Source organism: Salvelinus fontinalis, chromosome 30, assembly GCF_029448725.1.
Source record: "Salvelinus fontinalis isolate EN_2023a chromosome 30, ASM2944872v1, whole genome shotgun sequence".
Classification (NCBI taxonomy): domain Eukaryota; kingdom Metazoa; phylum Chordata; class Actinopteri; order Salmoniformes; family Salmonidae; genus Salvelinus; species Salvelinus fontinalis.
In genome coordinates this window covers 14,105,048-14,127,510 of record NC_074694.1, presented here as the reverse complement: position 1 = coordinate 14,127,510, position 22,463 = coordinate 14,105,048, and the positions used below count along the sequence as shown (strand labels likewise).

Sequence of the window (22,463 nt, the reverse complement as noted above, 5' to 3'; positions counted from 1 at the left end):
CAATCACCCCACTGTTTCGATTTAGAATATGCCTGAATTAGTCCAACTAGAATGCTTTTCAGACATTATACAGACATTGCTTAATGAGTGGTGTCTATGTTTTGTGATAGCTGTCATCACATATTTGATTATCATTTATCACTCTGCTGTTTAGAAGAATCTTGATAATAGCTACTTCACTTACCAGTGCATGGAATCCTCAAACCTCCTGTGTGCTCGCACTGACAGGTTTACTTAAACCACAGGTGCCCACATTGACAGTTGGCCAGGTTTCCTTAGAAGTACGTAGGAATTTCAAGGGAACTCTACCTTCACTCAGCACCCTTTAAGGCCCCTCCTCCAACTACACAACATACAGAAATTTGACACCCACACACCAAAGAACAAGTTTGTAACGACTTGCAGCATGACATATTTGTCTGAAAGTACTGGTCAGTGGTCAAGTACTGGTCAGTGTTCAAATACTGGTCAGTGGCCAAGATGTGGACCAACAAAGCTTAATTTTAGCATTTCCTTAAAGATAGTTTGAGTACCGCCATAGTCACTTTAACTCTGCCTACATGTACAGTACCGGTCAAAAGTTTAAGAACACCTACTCATTCAAGGGTTTTTCTTTATTTTTACTATTTTCTACATTGTAGAATTAAAGGTGGTCTGAGGAAATAAAATTCTAGGTCTTCTTTTTTCACGTACTCTGTTTTTAATCCCCCAAAAATTCTTCCTTGGACAGTACCAGTCAAACGTTTGGAAACACCTACTCATTCCAGGGTTTTTCTTTATTACTATTTTCTACATTGTAGAATAATATCGAAGACATCAAAACTATGAAACAACACATATGGAATCATGTAGTAACCAAGAAAGTGTTAGCCTCCCGGATGGGGCAGTGGTCTAGGGCACTGCATCACAGTGCTAGCTGCGCCACCAGAGTCTCTGGGTTTGCTCCCAGGCTGGGCTGGGTTCGCGCCCAGGCTCTGTCGCAGCCGGCAGCAACCGGGAGGTCCGTGGGGCTACGCACAATTGGCATAGCGTCATTAGGGAGGGTTTGGCCGGTAGGGATATCCTTGTCTCAGTATGTAAAAATGTAATAAAATGTATGCACTCTACTGTAAGTCACTCTGGATAAGAGTGTCTGCTAAATGACTAAAATGTAAATGTAAACAAATCAAAATATATTTTATATTTGTGATTCTTCAAATAGCAACCCTTTGCCTTGATGACAGCTTTGCACATGCTTGGCATTCTCTCAACCAGCTTCATGAGGTAGTCACCTGGAATGCATTTCAATTAATAGGTGTGCCTTGTTAAAAGTGAATTTGTGTAATTTCTTTCCATCTTAATGCGTTTAAGCCAATCAGTTGTGTTGTGACAAGTTGGGTGGGGGGGGGGGGGTATACAGAAGATAGCCCTATTTGGTAAAAAAACAATGTCCATATTATGGCAAGAACAGCTCAAATAAGCAAAGAGAAACAACAGTCCATCATTACTTTAAGACATGAAGGTCAGTCAATACGGAACATTTCATGAACTTTGAAAGTTTCTTCAAGTGCAGTTGCAAAAACCATTAAGCACTATGATGAAACTGACTCTCATGAGGACCGCCACAGGAATGGAAGACCCAGAGTTACCTCTGCTGCAGAGGATACGTTCATTAGAGTTACCAGCCTCAGAATATGCAGCTCAAATAAATGCTTCACAGAGTTAAAGTAACAGGCATCTCAACATCAACTGTTCAGAGGAGACTGTGTGAATCGGGCCTTCATGGTCGAATTGCTGCAAAGAAACCACTACTAAAGGACACCAACAATAAGAAGAGACTTGCTTGGGCCAAGAAATATGAGCAATGTACATTAGACCGGTGGAAATTTGTCCTTTGGTCTGGAGTCCAAATAGGAGATTTTTGTGATATGGTGTGGGTGAACGGATGATCTCCGCATGTATATTTTCCACCGTGAAGCATGGAGGAGTTGTTATGGTGTCGGGGTGCTTTGCTGGTGACACTGTCAGTGATTTATTTTGAATTCAAGGCACACTTAACCCAAATGGCTACCAGAGCATTCTGCAGCAATATGCCATGGTTTGGGCTTAGTGGGACTATCATTTGTTTTTCAACAGGACAATGACCTAACACACCTCCAGGCTGTGTAAGGGCTATTTTACCAAGAAGCGGAGTGATGGAGTGCTGCATCAGGTGACCTGGCCTCCATAATACCCCGACCTCAAACAAATTGAGATGGTTTGGGATGAGTGGGACCGCAGAGTGAAGGAAAAGCAAGTGCTCAGCATGTGAGAACTCCTTCAAGATTGTTGGAAAAGTATTCCAGGTGAAGCTGTTTTTTTAACATTTATTTAACTAGGTAAGTCAGTTAAGAACAAATTCTTATTTTCAATGACAGCCTAGGAACAGTGTGTGAACTGCTTTGGTCAGTGGCAGAGCAACAGATTTTTAGCTTGTTAACTCAGGGATTTGATCTTGCAACCTTTCAGTTACTAGTCCAACGCTCTAACCACTAGGCTACCTGCTGCCCCAGCCAAGAGTATGCAAAGCTGTCATCAAGGCAAAGGATAGCTATTTGAAGAATCTCAAATATAAAATATATTTTGATTTGTTTAACACTTTTTTGGTTACTACATGATTCCATATGTGTTATTTCATAGTTTTGATGTCTTCGCTATTATTCTACAATGTAGAAAATAGTAAAAATAAAGAAAAACCTTTGAATGAGTAGGTGTTCTGTAACTTTTGACCGGTAGTGTACATATTACCTCAATTACCTCAACAATTTTTTTATTTTTTATTTCACCTTTATTTAACCAGGTAGGCTAGTTGAGAACAAGTTCTCATTTGTAACTGCAACCTGGCCAAGATAAAGCATAGCAGTGTGAACAGACAACAACACAGAGTTACACATGGAGTTAACACTGCTGGTGCCCCCGCACATTGATTCTGTACAAGTACCCCCTGTATATAGCCTCGCTATTGTTATTTTTCTGTTGCTCTTTAATTATTTGTTACTTTATTTGTTATATTTTACCCATCTATATTTTACTTAAGACTTATTTTTCTTAGAACTGCATTGCTGGTTAAGGGCTTGTAAGTAAGCATTTCACTGTAAAGTCTACACCTGTTGTTTACGGCGCATGTGACAAATACCATTTGATTTGAATTGCATTGAGAAGATAAAAAAAAACATTTTGAGATATAATTTCAGGAAATATCTCCCATGAATGTTGCGTGATAAATATGAATGGATAGTGTGCTATGATATTGAGTCACACTTTATTTGGATAGTCCCATATAGAGGAATTACAGATCAACCGTGCCACGCGACACATCTCCTTCGCATTGAGTTAATAAGGCTGTTTGTTGATTGTGGCCTGTGGAATGTTGTCCCACTCCTCTTCAATAGCTGTGCAAAGTTGCTGGATATTGGAACATACTGTGTTACACGTCAATCCAAAGCATCCCAAACATGCATGGGGCCGTGCATTATCATGCTGAAACAAGAGGTGATGGTGGCGGGTGAATGGCACAATAATGGGCCTCAGGATCTCGTCACGGTATCTCTGTGAATTCAAATTGCCATCGATTAAATGTAATTGTGTTCATTGTCCGTTGCTTATGCCTGCCCATACCATAACTCCACCACCACCATGGGGCATTCTGTTCACAACATTGACATCAGCAAACCGCTCGCTCACACGATGCCATACACGTGGTTTGCAGTTGTGAGGCCGGTTGGACGTACTGCCAGATTCTCTAAAACGACATTGGAGGTGGCTTATGGACATTCAATTTTCTGGCAACAGCTCTGGTGAACATTCCTGCAGTCAGCATTGCACTCTCCCTCAAAATTTGAGACATCTGATGGCATTGTGTTGTGTAACAAAACTGCAATTTTTTTCGCCAGCACAAGGTGCACCTGTTTAATGATCGTGCTGTTTAAGCATCTTCTTGATATGCCACACCTGTCAGGTGGATGGATTATCTTGGCAATGGAGAAATGCTCAATAACAGGGATGTAAACTATTTTGTGCACAACATTTGTCAGAAATAAGCTTTTTGTGCATATGGAACATTTCTGGGACCTTTTATTTCAGCTCATGAAACATGGGACCAACACTTTACATGTTGCGTTCATATTTTTGTTCAGTGTAGTTGGACAAAACAGGCATGTTCTAAACCGAAACAGTGTGGTGATTGCAGAATTTAGTCAGTTGTATAAATAGTTGAGTGGGATCATTTTAGAAAAAAAGCTGTCCTGCTGTATTTATTATCTTGGTGTAAACCGCTGTATTTAATTCAATTTGCTATAATCTTTGAGAGATTAGTCCTAGCTAAATTAGTCCTAGTTAAATTGTCAATTAAAAACAGCTTTTGAGATTCCTTTGCGAATCTCATTATTTTTTTATGACCCTAGCTTTCTTTATACGTACCGTGTCCTGGGTTCTATTCATTAGGCACCAGACGAACTGAAACAGGGAGGGAGGGACTACCTGAACTTGTCCAACACTAAACGCTCGTTTTTGTTTTCTGTTGCAAAACGTTTAGCAACGGTATATCCTAATGGACACCCTGAGCACACAACTACGGGTCCCCGGTTGAGTCATACTGAACTAACAAACATGGCTTCCACATACAGTCATGAGTGGAGGGCAGTTTGCGACAAATTTAATAATGCTCAAGAACTATCTGAAGTAGAATCAAGAAAAGACCCAGAAAATGACCCTTTTCGATCGAAGTATAAGGCAAGGGAGCTTTTGAGAGAGATTTACTGCTCCTTGAAGAATTTCGATGTCGGTGAAAACGAGAGCGTCAATGATGAAGCCGACCAGCGCCCGACAGAGCAGCCCGTTGACGGAGGAATGGAGGAGGGCTTTGGGAGAGGCCACTGTGGAGATTCCCCAGCCGGATCAAGAGCAGCTAAACTCGGGGCGGTGGAGTATTATCTTGGTGTAAACCACGTGGAAACAGAAGAGCTGTCTGCTGGAGAGGAACATTTAATGAATTGCATGACATTGCTGGAGAAGTGCAGCATATCACCAGAGAACGTGTCTTTGTTCATCCAAGTCAGGGTAATCAAATTAAATTGTATTCTTCACGTACACAGTTTACAGCCGGTATAAAACGTGCAGCTCCCTCAACAATGCAGTAATAGAGCACCTAGCAATCTTTAATTTAGTCCGCAACTAGCAGTCCATTGCATAATATTTGTATAATTAAATATGCACACACATTGTCTAACTTTAGCTAAAGATAATGGTTTAAGTAGCTAGTAAAATTCTGTGAACTGACTTTGCTGTTTGTGTGTCTTTTTTTTACAGAATCAACTGGGCATTCTGTGGGCTGGCAGGGATGAAATTGAGAAAGCCCAAGGATTTTTGGAAACTGCAGAAGCAATGTATATTCGGTACATGAAAGAGGTAGCTAGTAACGACACTGTCTAGATGCATAATTTACCTACTTAGCTAGGTTCATTTTGGGAGAAGAGAAAACAGCAGCATCATCATCTTTCATCAGGAAGGCCAGCCGCAGTGCATTCTGGATTATTGTCCTGTCAGACTTAATTCTATGTTTAATAATTGTGACCTTGAAAAGGCTGAAGGAATAATCTATTGTTTTGTTTTATTCACACCATAGGATGGGCAACCCCCAATGGACCTCACCGAGTTCTTTGTGGCAGAGGAAGAAGCATTACCCCAACAGGAGAGGACCAAGAGGTAGGGACATCACTGTTGTGGAGTCTTTCAACAATTTCATAAATAAATGACATTGCTCTTTTTTAACTTTTCCCTCTCTTCAAACAGATTTGAAATGGCTTATACCCACACACTGTACTATCTTGCACAAGTGTACAAGAACTTGGAGCAGTATGAGAAAGCTGGGGGCTACTGCCACAGCACTCTGCAGAGACAGCTGAAATTCAACCAATTCATTCCTCTGGAATGGGCCATCAACGCAGCCACGTTATCACAATATTACATCACCAAGGTAAATGATAAACTGTACAAATGTGTTGTCTTCATCAAGATGAATGACTTGTCATGTATTTACAGTCAGTACATGACTTGATTTCTTTAAAATTATATTTGGTATTTTTAATAAGATCCCCATTTCTATTTGTATTATTATGAATCCCATAATAATAATAATAATAATGGTGCGAAAGCAGCAGCTACTCTTCCAGGGGGTCCACATGAAACATGACATAATACAGAACATCAACTATGGATTCATCTCACATATATTTTGTTCTTCCTCCCAGAACCTCTACATGGAGGGCAGGCACTGTCTATCTGCTGCCAGTGTCATAGCAGACCTGGCCGGGGAGGTCCCCTCAGAAGCTGCTGCCCAGGAGAGTAAGTTCTCACTCTGAATTCATATACTCAACCTTGATAGTATATGTTCTTTCTGAAATGTTTGTAAAGTTGCCTTTCATTCAATACTCATTAATACACATCTCAAACCTTTTTCTCTAGGTGAAGCTGAAGCTGAGAAGCGAGACCAACTTAGACAGAAGAGAGCTGAAATAGCCAGGTGTTGGATAAAATACTGTCTTAATTTGTTGCAAGATGCCAAGAAACTTCTCGAGGTAATTTAGATATCTTCAGATAAAATGTAATTCTGTAGATGATTAGCCTATAATTGTGAGACAGTATCTTATTCTTATGTCTACCGGTTTGAGCAGGACAACATTGGAGAGCTAGATATGGATCGTCAAGCAGAGCTGAGAGCAACACGGCTACAGGAGGAGGAGGAGAAGGAGAGGGGAAGGAAGAGTGCTGTTCTGTTTGGTTCCACTGACACCTTTGACTCCATCTGTGGTCTGGAGGAGAAAGTGAGTTGTGTCTTCCCTGTGGACTTTGAGGAAGCCCGCGCCATCTTCCTGGTTGGCCAGACCTACGTAAATCAAGCCAAGGAGTACTTTGAGATGGACGGCCACGTCACAGACCACATCGAGATCCTGCAGGACCACAGCGCTCTCTTCAAGGCCCTGGCTTTCTTTGAGGAGGACATGGAGCGTCGCTGCAAGATGCACAAGCGGCGTGTGGACATGATGGAGCCCATCTGCAAAGACCTGAACGCCCAGTACTACCTGCTCGTCTGCCGCCAGCTGCAGTTTGAGCTGGCTGAGACCTACTACGAGATGATGGATCTCAAGCTGGCCGTGGCCAACAAGCAGGACGACTTGGATGCGCACACGGTCAAGAAGTTTAACCACCTCTGCTCCTCCTCCACCAGGTTCTACCAGATGTTCCTTGACTCCGTCCGCTCGCCAGAGGGCAAATGGCCGGAGAAACTGGAGGACGAGGTGCTGAGGCCGGCACTGGTGGCTAAGTTCCGGGTGGCTCGTCTCCACAGCAGGCTGATCTCGTCCAGCAAAACCGTTCAGCTGGAGAACCTGAACCGCTCCCTGGAGTGCTACAACTTTGTGGTCCAGTACTGCAAGGACAACCCAGAGGCTAAAAGCGCCATTGAGACAGAGCTGGAGCTGAGCGAAGAGATGGTCAGCCTTCTGCCCCTCAAGATCAACCGACTCCAGGCAAATCTGGACTCCTCTAACGGACTCTAAGTGTGTCCTAAACGCTACATGACAAAGCTTGCTTAAACACCCCTATCATATATTGCATATGTAATTCTCCTTAACCCCCATCTGCATTTCCTGATGTCACTGTGTAAATTGTTACTCTTGGACCAATTAACCACACCTTTAATATCTTAAAACAATTAGTTATATGCATGATAACACGTTCATTGCCTAATTTATTTGTTCTAGCTGATTGAAAATAACTTATGTTGTATGGAATGTAGATATGTAGCTAAAAACAATGTAATGGAAACATGAATTAACTGATGTGATATTTGTTTTAAAGGGATGTTTTTCGGTTTATTTCCAATTGACAACCAAAAATAAACAAAGTGCAAATCACTTTCACTTGTCTCTCAAATTATAATTGTGTAAGTAAATTTGAACAATTAAGTTGATTATGACGATCTATGTGTTCTTGTCCAGCAAGTGTCAATTATGTTTTTAACACTAATCGGAACTCTAGTACATAGATACAAGCAGATATGTTGCTGCGTCAGAGTAGACAGCGGTGTGGGCCACGTCGGAGTCAGAGTAGGGCTTATAAAGAAACTGAAGAGGGCGCTGTTACTCATCAAATGGCTTCTGACAGAATTGCATGAAATTCTTTTATCAAAAGCAATTTTATCAGACCTTCAAATATGATGATGGATTCATGCAATGCTTTTATTATTAATATCCAAAGGCAGAGGGTACAGGGCAGAGGTTACAGCGGAAGTTATTTATCTAGCTACTTCACTTTAACTTTACTTCATTGTCAGTACTATACTAATTTCAAATGTAAATATACCCATTGCTCTCAGGCTAGTACAAGCATAGATGTCTTACCCTATCATAAACCCAAATCTAAGACACTTCCTCTATTGCTTAGGTTTTTGTAACAATTTTAGTTTTTTGAAAAAAAATTGTATATATAAAAGGTATTATGTTGATGTCATGAACTGTCAGTCTTTGTGTCTATAGCTCTGTATATGAATTTTGAATGTTGTTACATTTCCTCAACCCCATCTCTTAGCTTACCAAACAAAGTAGCAGGGCCAGGCTGATGAAATATCAGATTGTGCCTGTAATTGGAAATTACCCTTCCGCTATCTGTATTAGCAGATGTGGCCATACTTAGTATGAATCACTTAATCTTTTCCTCTGATAAGAAAAAGCATACACACGCCCATCCTCATTTATAAACTAATATATTGTTTTTTAGATAATCAAACCTTCACTCAAGTATGAATGTATAAATGTGTTCATAGCTGAATATAAAAACATCTGATAATCTTAATCTATTACCAAATGATTAGTTCCTCACAGACATGTTACCAAGAAGAATTTTGTTAAGCAGCGTCTATCTATTGATAAACAGTGTTTTGTATCTCAATCATTGCTCAGTGCTACTAAGGATACAGCAGAAACTTAAATTCATCTTAGTTCCCCTTTGAAAGGTTCCCAAATGTTTGATGATCATGTCCATGAATACTTGTTTTTTATAAAATAAACATTTTATTGTAACATTCATACAAACATAGGAACATTGTAACATTCATACAAACATAGGAACATAGGAACATTGTAACATTCATACAAACATGGGAAAATATATAATAGCTCTGTGACTTAGATGTACATAATTGTACATTTTAGGAGCTGGGAGGATTTAATTACAGACCTATATAGTTTACATTTTAAGAGGCATACATGTGTCTCTGTGTCAAGATTTATTGCCACTTCAGCTCTGTAAATATACTTTGAATGCAAAACCATCCGGCTGGGGCTTTGGTGTTGTTACCATGTGAATTCTCCTGAGCAAGATGCCAACGAGGCTGTGGGAGACATCTAGCTCCACTTGGTGTGACTTGGCTTTAGGATGAAACCTCAACCTGACAATGGCAGTGTAGTCGCTCTCTTTATAAGCCCAATGAAGAGGAATGATCTTTTCTCCATTTGTGCTAAAGAGAGATGACAGACAAGACAGCTGATGAGCATGCTTGTTATTTTAAAAACATTCAAAATAGTAGCTAATACTTATTTTTATTAAAGCAAAAACATGTTTCCTTGGTAAGGTGGAGAATCGTTCTTTTTGTTAAAAATGCACATTTTATATAATTTACTCAACAAAAACAGTGTCCACAAAAATAAAATAAACAATAATTCAGTTGAAAAATAATTTGTCCCTGCCCTAGAACAATGCATGATTTAAGGCATTTCATTTACTAGGTCATCAAACACTTCAGTTTTTGCTCAGCTAGGGCATTTTACTCTGAATGATATTTGAGAAAGAGACAGTCAGCAAAGAATCTAGATGACCTCATTCACGTCTCAACTTTCTATCCTTCTCTAGAAAATCTTCTGTTTGCTTGCATGAGTGCTCAACATGGAGTGGTTTTCAGTGGACACAGATTGAGCCTAGTCCTAGACCAAAAATTATTTTCGATGGATATTGTCCATTGAGTTTGCTTTTTAGTCCAGGACTAAGCTTAATCTGTGTCTGGGAAACTGTCTCAATGAGCTAAAACAACAGCATGAGTACAAGTAACAAAAACAGACACTTCACTATCAGTCATAACATGTATAGTGGTATCAGTAAAGTTAGTCCAATAGTTTTTCAGTATAATTTGTTTTCATGGGATACATGGCTGAAGGGTAGACTGTAATGAAGCCTAAAAGCAAAAAGAGGAGATTCCTCAGCACATCAGGATGGGTCTCCAGCGCAATCTTTTATGAAAAGGACAGTTTGGCAGAGCCATATGTTTAGACCCATAAGTATGACTGACAGTTGCTCCAACAGGCGACCTAATACAAACAGGTGACTTGCTGCAATGGGGTTATGACAGCAACAGGATCAGGACAAGGTTAGTAAATTGTGAATAAACTCAAGTTTTTCTTGTATGAATTGATCACTTACACTTTGAACTAAAAACTTCTAACATGTTTAAGCCTTCATACTTTTGAAGCCATGTTATTCTTGAGATCAACACATTTCCCCCTTAAGACAAACTGCATAGGCTATGTATGTTCCCCAGGCCAGGCACCTCTATTGCTGGCTGGCTTCAAAAGTATGAAGGCTTAAACATGTTAGAAGTGTTGATCTCAAGAATAACATGGCTGGCTTCAAAAGTATGAAGCCAGTGAAAAAACTGAAGTGTCATTTCCTGAGAAAAGATAAAAGCACCCAATAAACCCACTTCCTGTTCCATCTCACATCTACGACTACGCATTGGCTGAAAAGAAACATTCATACACATGCACGTCACCTTTTCAAAACAAGCTTTTAAAGAGACCAATTAACAAGACAGAGATCAATCATCAGAATCTAGAGTACACTGTAAAAAAAATCTGTTGCCCAACTCAGGATCTTTAAGTAACTAGTTCCACAGACTTTTTGAGTTTACTCAACACTTTTGGAGAAGTGTTGGTCCTCTGTAGCTCAGTTGGTAGAGCATGGCACTTGCAACACCAGGATAGTGGGTTCAATTACCAGGACCACCTGTGCAGAAAGAATGCATGCATGATTGTAAGTTGCTTTGGATAAAAGTGTCTGCTAAAGGGCCTATTATTAATAAACATCCATATTTTAAGCATGAAGGACACCATGTTGCTTCCTAATATCAAGATTCAAACCCACAACCTCTGCCTCCCAAACACACATGACCGCTCTCCTGAAGCGTGTTACCCAGTCGCACCGCTGAAAAGGTAGCTATTAGACAATGCAAGTGGAGACACTGCAGGTCTCTGACAAGTAAATTAACTACAATATAGTATAATACAACTTGCCGAAGGCACACTGGGAAATGTGTTAATAAGACATGTATTTTAAGCCAACACAGTATTTTAAGTTGAAAAGCTCAGCTGACATTGAGCAAAACTCTTTCATTAATGTACATATAATTTCTATTAAGTGCTTACATTGCTTGTCAGATCCATATAATTCTAATATTCTCACTCTTGTGTATTTTGAGTATGGTTTGAAATGCACTTTTCTTCCAAGTTGTGTGGTGTTTTCTAGCAGTAATTTGTTTGGTCGATACCAACCACATCCAAGACAGTCACAGTAACCCCACCTCAACATTTCGCCTGTTACCAATTTTTTTTTAACCTTTATTTAACTAGGCAATTCAGTCAACACATTCTTATTTACAATGACGGCCTACCAAAAGGCCTCCTGCGGGGACAGGGGCCTGGGATTTAAAAAATTAATAATTACAGCATAAATATAGGACAAAACACACACAACAAGAGAGACAACACAACACTACATAAAGAAAGACCTAAGACAACATTGCAAGGCAGCAACACATGACAACACAGCATGGTAGCAACACAACATGGTAACAGCACAAAACATGGTACAAACATTATTGGGCACAGACAACAGCACAATACACAATACATCACACAAAGCAGCCACAACTGTCAGTAAAAGTGTCCATGATTGAGTCTTTGAATGAAGAGATTGAGATAAAACTGTCCAGTTTGAATGTTTGTTGCAGCTCTTTCCAGTCGCTAGCTGCAGTGAACTGAAAAGAGGAGCGACCCAGGGATGTGTGTGCTATGGGGACCTTTAACAGAATGTGACTGTCAGAACGGGTGTTGTATGTGGAGGATGAGGGCTGCAGTAGATATGTTAGATATATAGTATGCATACAGTCACTTTACCAATACAAAGAATTTTCATAATATCTTCAAAATTCTTGAGAAATTAGCCAAAGGTAATCAAATGTGAAATACTGCTCATTCATTTGCTGAAAATTCCCTTCATCAAATGAATGGGGGGGACAATGATAAGCCTTTGGAGAGATGTTATAGCATACCGTGTCTCCAAACACAGAGAGACTAAGTGTTTTACGTTTTAGATCTTATTTGTTCATCTAGGACTTCATCTATTGGATTTAGGCTATTTATTGGGCCAACGCTTGATTCAAATTAGGCTGTGTCATTTTCTATCAATATATGATGGTCTATTGCAGTTTTACAGTGTGACTACCAATTTGTATATCCGTGGAATTTCCAGATTAAGCTACTGTGTTTATCTTTTTTTTGTTGTTACAAGCTAAATGCGCTGAACGTAGGCATGCCAGATATGGAAGACAAGAACTTTCCATTGCGGATGTTAAACTTCTTGCTAAAAATTCTGGTTTCAGGAAACAATGACGCATAAATGGGCAGGGTTTAGGGGTATTCAACAGTGCGATTAGGTGTACTTTCAGAATATTCACACACAAAGGTTATTCTTAAAAGCATATATTGTCGTCTCCTCATTACAGCATCGAAAATAATGAAGGGACTACTGAATTCGAAGATCTGTCTGACACTGGCTGTCATCTTCTTTCTCGCAGATAACGGACATGGTAAGTTTTAAAATAAATAGTAGGCTATATCACCTTTTTGCATTAGCCACATATAGGATACTAGAATATTTAACTATTGACAAAAGTAATTAGGGATAGTTAAGGATTTTTAACAATAACATTAAAGTTGAGTAATTCGTATTGATAAATTTATCCGCGCGTCTGCTTTCAAGTTGACGTCTTCTGGCACGCTTGACAAAATAGCATATAGGTTACTGACTATTTTGTTTGAATTGGTCTGTATTTTCTGACAGGAGGACACGTTTTACTACCAGAATAGAGTACGAGTAAGAAAAAGGTTGAGGCCCCACAAGTTAGAACAATTCACATGTTACTCATAACTTTAAGCTGCCATTTATAAAATGGATGGTTGCATAAGTGAAAGTGTAATTTGATCATAGTATTGACATAGTCTATTGTAGGCCGTCATCATACTGTGAAGACATTTTAATGCCTTATAATAATAATAATATAGGCTAAATGTGTAAATGCAGTGTAGCCACTGTGAGTTTGTGTGAATAAGGTATTTCTTTGTTTTCTGTAAAAAAATCTAAATAAGTAGGCCTATATCCATTCTGCCCAACAAAAACTAAAGCTGTAGGCTACCTATTTAGTTTGTTAGTTTTTTCTAAAGGGAAAATGTACTCATAGATTGCAAGAACACGTTTACTAGCAAGAAATGGGAAAGTGTCTCACAGTTGGAGTGCTGCTCAGGTCCTCTCTGTCCATTATAATCTTAAAGGCAAAACTGATCCCAAATCAACACCCCTACTCTGAGACCCCTACGCTTGGTACATACAGACCGAGGATAGTTTAGAGTACATGTTTTGGAAAGTTGTCAAAATATACCCCCAAAACAAGTTGTTTTATACTGTTACATAATTTTTGTTGGGCAGGAAGAATGGTGGCAAGCACACTTGTTCATATCAAAACTCCCAAACTCCTCTTACAGGCTGACTACACCGCTTGCGTCGCAAAATCTATGTTATTCAATTATTGCACCCACACTGCTTGCGCGCACCAACGAGCATCTGTGTTGCCAAGGGCTAAAATAGAAATCAGTTCTATTTCTGACACAGATCGCTCTTCAGAGTTTGTTTTGATATTTTAACCTGCGTGTCATGATCGCGTTTGGTGTGGGGGGACAAAATACATTTATGCACGATGGCGCACGCGCACAGCCGGTTTGGGTTCCGTGTTAGGGATGGGGGCTACCTTGACTTGTTCCTAAACCATTCCAAGGCCCTTTGAAGTCTTTTCAGGCCAATTGATTATTCCCGGGAATTATAAATCAGCATCCAGAAACAGATAACTGCCAACATAAAGGAAACATCAATATAAAGTGTGTTAATAGGGCATTGGACCACCACGAGCCATAACAGATTCAATGCATCTTGGCATAGATTCTACAATTGTCTGGAACTCTATTGGTGGGATTTGACACCATTCTTTTATGAGAAATTCCATAATTTGATGTTTTGTTAATGGTGGTGGAAAACGCTGTCTCGGGCGCCATTCCAGAATGTATTAATGTTCTGTATTATATCATGTTTAATGTTTTGTGTGGACCCCAGGAAGAGTAGATGCTGCTTTCGCAACAGCTAACAGGGATCCTAATCAAATTCCAATGTTTTAAAGCATATATTTCATATATCATATTCAATAGGAATATTGTTGACAAATGATCCTTTGTCACAAATGAATTATGTTTATATATTGTCATTCCTTTATGAAACACAGGGACTCCAGCAAAAGGCAGATATATGTGGGTCAAGTGCAGTCCAGACGCCAAGAATACCAACTGTGAGACACAGAGGGGTCCCTGGATGGACTTGCCCGGGCCTCCTGACAGACTCCCTTCAATTGCCGTAAAGGATATGTAAGTATATGTCATCATCACAGATCAATTTGTCAGGAGACCAAGGCTCTATGGGCTAATGAATTTCAGAATTGAACAGACTGTGACAGAATTGTTCAAACTTTAACTTCTTTGCGCCATTGCTTTTGATGAGCGATGTCTCCATAAAGGATTGCAATAACGGACATTGACAAATTGTGTCACAAACCCCGACTTAAGCAATAACATTTCCAAAATCTTTTCAAAAAAATCTCTTCACAATTTCCTGTAGGAAATGTTACTAATTACAGAATCAGCCTGGTAGGTACATACTGTGACTTGAATGGCCTCCGATATTCGGTCTTATTCCGAGAGCGATGGTAGCATACAGAAAGAGAGCACTTTGATGACTTGTTATTCGTATAAACTACACACTGTGGGCCTACTCTTTGGTACTAGATTATCCTGCTGAAAGATCAGTGTTAAAACTACGACCTATTTTAAATTATCTGATTATATATGTGTGATTTCTGCACTCATTATATTACGACAGACAGAAGATAACAATATGCACTCAGCTCTGTTAAACGCTTTGTTCAACGTTTTCACTATTGAGGAAGCTAAACATTTGCTATCACATGGTCTAAGACACCACTTCCCCTCTAGTGGTCAAAATCCTCAGCAAGACATTGTATCAGTTAGAAAAACACTAAGAGCCAAAAGGGTTGGATCTCACAAAACCCTCTTCCTTATACTGTTGTTTGCAGAAAAAATTATTATTGTTATAAATTCCCTGTTACCATGAAGAAATCTTAAAACCTGCCTTATACGACAATAAAATACAATGGCAAAAAGTCAGGAATACACTGTTTAATTATGGATTTTGTGTATTACACTTGTTAAAAGTACCATGCAAACAGAAGCTTCAGTATTTTAATAAAACCTGTGTAGTAGTGCTGTTATTATGTTAGTAACAACATTGTATTTTATGCAATTACAAAGCATTTCCTAAATAATTACTATGTAACAACATATGAATCCAATATAGTGACTGGAGTAATAAGTGTTTCCTCACAGGTATCAGAGCATCTTTGTAAAGTTTTACAAATTATTCATCTACATGTGGTTATTTTCGCATTCACTTTAATGTGCACTATGTAGAAATCTCTTTGCCATTTCCTGGTTGCTAAAATTGTAATAGTTCGCCTCATTTCAGTTTATGTGACAAAACAAGCAGGTATAGTGTAGAGAATCATTGTATACTCTAAACCACTGTGAAATATATTTTCCATAACCAAAAATATTGTATTTTCAGCTGGTGTACAAAACCGAAAGTAAAAAACACAAAAATGAAACTTAAGAGTGGGAAGCATAGAAAAAATGCACATAAAACATATCTACTGCTTCTTAGACTTGCTTTCAATGAGAATGACAGCTCTATAACACACATTTCTATGTAAATTTGGTCAGGTCACCCAAAAAGTTACATAATGCTGCTTTAAGTTGATAAAATAAAAGATTGGACACTGTTTCAACAATATATTCTCTGGCAAGAAAGGTTATAGAGTTATCATACACTCAGCCTTTCTTGTTAAACGCTTTGTGACTTCAACTTAATACGATCCAAGGCTCTCAGACAAACAAAGCAGGGAGGATGGGTGTGTAGAGACTCCCAGGCCTGCTCTGTAGTGAAAAATCACAGGAAGAGCTCAGAGGATGTAGACTGTAATGGCTAACGATACTGTGCGTCTGTTTTTCTTCCAGAGTGCCGGAATTGGCTGGCTCAGAGCCGAAGGAGCAGTCAGACGAGGGTTCTGCCACAGGAATCCTTTTCACTGAGCAGGGCTCTGGCGACCAGTTGGGCAGCACAGATGTGGATGGGATTGACTACCCTGGCTTTGTCTTCCCACCGAAAATGACCATGGATCAGGCTCTGCCTCCTGCTCAGGAATTGAAAGAGGATCACCTGATCCTGTAGCCTGCCAGAATGCTAAATATTGAAATTGTGATGTCAATCCAGTTGTGTAAAATGCATTTTGTAACCTCTCATGATTCCATGAGCACCTTAAAATGGAATTTCCATTTGAATTATTGTATTTTCTGGTCAATGCTATCTGCATCTTGTGAAAGTAGTAGTACCATGCTATTTGACCCAGGTATTGATGCTTGGCTGTGTAAGATTGCATTTAGGTAACTGAAGTGTGGGCAATGTAAGTGGATTTATAGCATCATTTACACAGTTTAGTTATTTCCCATGGGAACCCAAGAGATTTCTTTTTTGGGTGTTTTTATTTTGAATATCTGGCAAGAATGTAATTAATTAGATTTAACCTGTAGCCTTTATTTTTGAGCTCAGCAAATTATATTTTTCATGTTTTAAAACGTGTGGTTTTATGGGGGATATTGTGCTTTTACTGTTTTCTTTTGCAATGAAATGTATAAGATACTATATGATAGTCTTTCCCTCTTCAAATATTGTCAAACATAATACTTTATTCAGGATTTCCACAATTGTCACAATTTGATATTATATCATTCCGCACTCATATTTTTTGGGAAGATTTAACCCCTTAGAGGGCGAGGTAAACTCCAATAAATATACAGCCATTGTTTGAGTGATGACCTTGAACCTATGGTGAATCATTTCTATCCTGATGGCCCTATTAAGACACTTTATGTTGGTGTTTCCATTATTTTGGCAGTTACCTGTATATTGGGTGGTTGAAATTATGCAGAACTTCCTGTTATTTGACCTTGTTTCAATGTTGATAGCAAAATAGTACGTTTGAACTGTTTTAGCTATAAGCTATTATAAGCCCATTCCTGAAAGCTAAGACTCTCTGGAACATGGATGTGCCTTCTGATCCCCTCTATGATGATCACAGGCCGCGCAGGACCAGTCACATGCTGACCACACTGCCCATGTTACAGGACCAGTTACATGCTGACCACACTGCCCATGTTACAGGACCAGTTACATGCTGACCACACTGCCCATGTTACAGGACCAGTTACATGCTGACCACACTGCCCATGTTGCGTGTGGGATCATTGCAAAATAAATGTACACATACAGTTGAAGTCAGAAGTTTACATACATTTAAGTTGGAGTCATTAAAACTCGTTTTTCAACCACTCCACACATTTCTTGTTAACAAACTATAGTTTTGGCAAGTCGGTTAGGACATCTACTTTGTGCATGACACAAGTAATTTTTCCAACAATTGTTTACAGACAGATTATTTCACATAATTCACTGTATCACAATTCCAGTGGGTCAGGAGTTTACATACACTAAGTTGACTGCCTTTAAACAGCTTGGAAAATTCCTGAAAATTATGTCATGGCTTTAGAAGCTTCTGATAGGCTAATTGACATAATTTGAGTCAATTGGAGGTGTATCTGTGGATGTATTTCAAGGCCTACCTTCAAACCCAGTGCCTCTTTCCTTGACATCATGGGAAACAGGTACAAAAGTATCTATATCCACAGTAAAACGAGTCCTATATCGGCATAACCTGAAATGCCGCTCAGCAAGGAAGAAGCCACTGCTCCAAAACCGCCATAAAAAAAGCCAGACTAAGGTTTGCAACTGCACATGGAGACAATGATCGCCATGTCTTTAACCAAAGACTAAAGGAGTGTATGTGTCCACAGGTATGGAAGGAAGCTAAAGTTATTTCACTGCCTAAAAATAGTAAAGCACCCTTTGCTGGCTCTAACAGCCGCCCAATCAGTTTGCTGCCTGTTCTTAGTAAACTGATGGAGAGAATTGTGTTCGACCAAATACAATGCTATTTTTTTAGAGAACAAGTTAACTACTGACTTTCAGCACACATATAAAGAAAGGCACTCAACTAGTACTGCACTGATTCAGATGACTGATGATTGGTTAAAATAAATGGATAATAAGATGATAGTTGGAGCTTTATTATTAGATTTCAGTGCAGCCTTTGGTGTTAGTGATCATAAATTGTTATTGAAAAAGCTTACCCACTAACTAGCTAGCCATTTCACATCCGTTACACACAGTTTGGTGTCCTTCAGGGCAGATGCCTTGGGCCGTTACTCTTCTCTATTTTTACAAATGATTTGCCACTGGTCTTACACGAAGCTAGAATGACTATGTATGCGGATGAGTCCACACTCTCCATGGCATCACCCAAAGCCAGTGAGCTCACTGAAATTCTAAATAAAAAGTTACAGTCAGTATCAGAATGGGTGATTAGTAATACAGTGTTGTATTTGGTTCCAAACATTCTCTAAGATCTAAACCTCAACTGGAGTTGTGCGTAAAGGCTAAACTCCTAGGTATACCACTGGATGATCAATTATCATGGTCAAGTCATACTGACAAAGTTGTTGTGAAGATGGAGAAGGGTATGTCTGTTATAAAAAGATGTTCTGTGTTATTTACCACAAATCAACTGCACTCGTTGTTAGGTCTCTGGTCTTGTCCCATCTTGAATACTGTCAGGTAATATGGTCAGGTTCCGCAAAAAAAGACCTAGCTGGTTCAAAACAGTGCAGCACACCTTTCTCTTAAATGCACATACAAACTAATATCAACAACATGCATGCCAGTCTACTTGAGGGTTGACGAGAGATCAACTGCTTCTCGTCTAGTTTTTATGAGAAATATTACTGTTATGAAAAGGAAGGCAACAACCCAGCAGCAGGACCGGTTTCTTCGCCTTAGTGCAAAGAGGTGCACTGCCAGAGCCCTGCAAAATGACCTCCAGCAGGCCACAAATGTGCATGTGTCAGCATATGGTCTCACAAGGGGTCTGAGGATCTCATCTCGGTACCTAATGGCAGTCAGGCTACCTCTGGCGAGCACATGGAGGGCTGTGCGGCCCCACAAAGAAATGCCACCCCACACCATGACTGACCCATCGCCAAACCGGTCATGCTGGAGGATGTTGCAGGCAGCAGAACGTTCTCCACGGCGTCTCCAGACTCTGTCACGTCTGTCACATGTGCTCATGTGCTCAGTGTGAACCTGCTTTCATCTGTGAAGAGCACAGGGCGCCAGTGGCGAATTTGCCAATCTTGGTGTTCTCTGGCAAATGCCAAACGTCCTGCACGGTGTTGGGCTGTAAGCACAACCCCCACCTGTGGACGTCGGGCCCTCATACCACCCTCATGGAGTCTGTTTCTGACCGTTTGAGCAGACACATGCACATTTGTGGCCTGCTGGAGGTCATTTTGCAGGACGCTGGCAGTGCACCTCCTTGCACAAAGGCGGAGGAACCGGTCCTGCTGCTGGGTTGTTGCCCTCCTACGGCCTCCTCCACGTCTCCTGATGTACTGGTCTGTCTCCTGGTAGCGCCTGCATGCTCTGGACACTACGCTGACAGACACAGCAAACCTTTTTGCCACAGTTCGCATTGATGTGCCATCCTGGATGAACTGCACTACCTGAGCCACTTGTGTGGGTTGTAGACTCCGTCTCATGCTACCACTAGAGTGAGAGCACCGCCAGCATTCAAAAGTGACCAAAACATCAGCCAGGAAGCATAGGAACTGAGAAGTGGTCTGTGGTCACCACCTGCAGAATCACTCCTGTTTTGGGGGGTGTCTTGCTAATTGCCTATAATTTCCACCTTTTGTCTATTCCATTTGCACAACAGCATGTGAAATGTATTGTCAATCAGTGTTGCTTCCTAAGTGGACAGTTTGATTTCACAGAAGTGTGATTGACTTGGAGTTACATTGTGTTGTTTAAGTGTTCCCTTTATTTTTTTGAGCAGTGTATAAATACTGAATTTGAATATTCAATTAAATTGACATTTAATTTTAAAGCTGAATGCAATACTAATTCAATTCAATTTTAAAACCAGTTTAATTTATGAATTCAATTATTCAATGTGTGCATTACAAATTAAAAAATATTAAATTCAAATTCAATATCCAAATAAAAATTCTAAATTACGGAATTCAAATACCATTTCTGTTTGACCTGAAATTGCTCCATACCTGCCTGCAACTTCAGTGTCAGTGTCACTATGCTGCTGAGGGAATTTCCTCTGATCTAAATGTTCATATGAGGGTTTAATGGCCAATACGTTAGTTTCTCCCGTGGGAGACCAGGGTTCAGAACCTCCCGTGACACTTCAACCACACTGTGTCATTTCCTGAACTGGCGATAGTCCATTATCACACCCTCATGTTGAATATTTCCCTGAGCTTCCTCTGTAAAGTTTCTGATGACCTACAAAACCACCAGTTTTGTCATGCTGAGACCAAGGTATATTTTTTAAGATGATCCCTGAATGACTGAAATTACAGAAATACACACATTAAAATACAAATACAAAATGCAAGCAGAAAGAAAACAAAAAAAGTTTGAAAATATATTAACCTGTCAAGAGTTGGTTAGCGCACTTGCCTCTCTTTTTCATAATTTTCCAGATGAAAATACAGGATAAAAATAGACTGTATTGTTTCTTATTAAACTGGTTGTTTGGATCCTGGATGCTGATTGGACGAGCAGCGTTCCAAACCGTGCTGTATGTATTGGCCGTCATAGGCACAGAGTGAACCGTGCCCAGACAACTTCAGAGCCAGTTGTATTCGCGCGTCAATGTCATTATCATGGACATAACCAAGTAAATGCCAATAGAAAAAAAGCACAATCAAACGAAGCTAGGATACTGTCATTCCAGGTTCAATGTTTGAAGTGACTGAGCTAGCTGAAGTTGGCTAGTTAGCTAGCAAGTGACATGAACGTTATCCAGCCTGCATAGCAACCATTTATTTTAGAATGGACGACCAGTAATTTTGAATAGCAACTATAATTAAATGAATGTGTCGCGTGTGATAATGTGAAAGTGATAATGCCCTCGATGCCGGTGTTTCGTCTCTGGCCAGCAAACCGTGTCAATATATCCTCCAAACACCGGCTTCGAGGGCATTATCACTTTTATACAAGGGGTTACCAACATATTAAAATAATGATTTACATATTTTGATTAAACGTTATTTTGAGGAATTTATTCATACTATTCCATCCTTCCACAAGATATAGTCCCGACACAAATCTAGGGTTTCTTCCCAAGCCAGCTGGTTGTGCATTCTATCGGTTCGGTTGCTAAAGATGCGACCCAGTCTTCAGTATTTTTGTTCTGTATCCATGGACGTGACCCAGTCGTTCCTTCTAAATGTTCCATTGCCATACTGACTGACAACGTTATTTCTTATCCTTTGCTTGCTAGCTAGCCAGCCAACTACGACTAATTTACAGTCACCTCAAAAAGTGCAGCAAGAATAACAGCAAAAGTCATTTGCATTTGTTTATGCTGTTTTCTAGTGACATTTATTTGGATACATCCATAACAATGAGCTAATGAGGTGCGATATCGCCTGGCATATAAAATGTGTTCACTCATCAGGACACTGTTCACTCATGACTGCATGGCCAGGCACGACTCCAACACCATCATTAAGTTTGCCTAAGACACAACAGATCACCGACAACTTTGAGACAGCCTATAGGAAGGAGGTCAGAGACCTGGCTGTGTGGTGCCAGGATAACAATCTCTCCCTCAACATCAAGACAAAGGAGATGATTGTGGACTACAGGAAAAGGAGAACCAAGCACGCCCCCATTCTCATCAACAGGGCTGTAGTGGAGCAGGTTGAGAGCTTCAAGTTCCTTGGTGTCCACATCACCAACAAACTATCATGATCCAA

The 22,463-nt window shown here is 39.9% G+C and overlaps 2 protein-coding genes across 2 annotated transcripts; both read left to right on the top strand.

Annotated features, from left to right (window-relative positions):
- The first annotated feature begins 4,509 nt into the window (after positions 1-4,509).
- LOC129828679 (KIF-binding protein-like) lies at positions 4,510-7,931 on the top strand. Its single transcript, XM_055889810.1, has 7 exons — positions 4,510-5,076; positions 5,326-5,424; positions 5,642-5,721; positions 5,809-5,992; positions 6,267-6,360; positions 6,481-6,593; positions 6,690-7,931. Exons 1-7 carry the CDS (start codon positions 4,627-4,629, stop codon positions 7,572-7,574), a joined length of 1,905 nt encoding a protein of 634 aa, XP_055745785.1. The 5' UTR covers positions 4,510-4,626; the 3' UTR covers positions 7,575-7,931.
- Positions 7,932-12,697: 4,766 nt separating this feature from the next.
- On the top strand, positions 12,698-17,390 carry LOC129828680 (serglycin-like). The gene is made up of 3 exons (XM_055889811.1): positions 12,698-12,931; positions 14,672-14,810; positions 16,533-17,390. Exons 1-3 carry the CDS (start codon positions 12,859-12,861, stop codon positions 16,744-16,746), a joined length of 426 nt encoding a protein of 141 aa, XP_055745786.1. The 5' UTR covers positions 12,698-12,858; the 3' UTR covers positions 16,747-17,390.
- Positions 17,391-22,463: the final 5,073 nt, after the last annotated feature.

Excerpts from the sequence above, each read along its gene's own strand:
- LOC129828679 (XM_055889810.1), top strand. The coding sequence starts at position 4,627 with ATGGCTTCCACATACAGTCATGAGTGGAGGGCAGTTTGCGACAAATTT. Across the intron at positions 5,722-5,808 it reads CAACAGGAGAGGACCAAGAG|ATTTGAAATGGCTTATACCC; the intron begins GTAGGGACATCA and ends CTCTTCAAACAG. Across the intron at positions 6,594-6,689 it reads ATGCCAAGAAACTTCTCGAG|GACAACATTGGAGAGCTAGA; the intron begins GTAATTTAGATA and ends CGGTTTGAGCAG.
- LOC129828680 (XM_055889811.1), top strand. The coding sequence starts at position 12,859 with ATGAAGGGACTACTGAATTCGAAGATCTGTCTGACACTGGCTGTCATC. Across the intron at positions 12,932-14,671 it reads TCTCGCAGATAACGGACATG|GGACTCCAGCAAAAGGCAGA; the intron begins GTAAGTTTTAAA and ends TATGAAACACAG. Across the intron at positions 14,811-16,532 it reads TCAATTGCCGTAAAGGATAT|AGTGCCGGAATTGGCTGGCT; the intron begins GTAAGTATATGT and ends TTTTTCTTCCAG.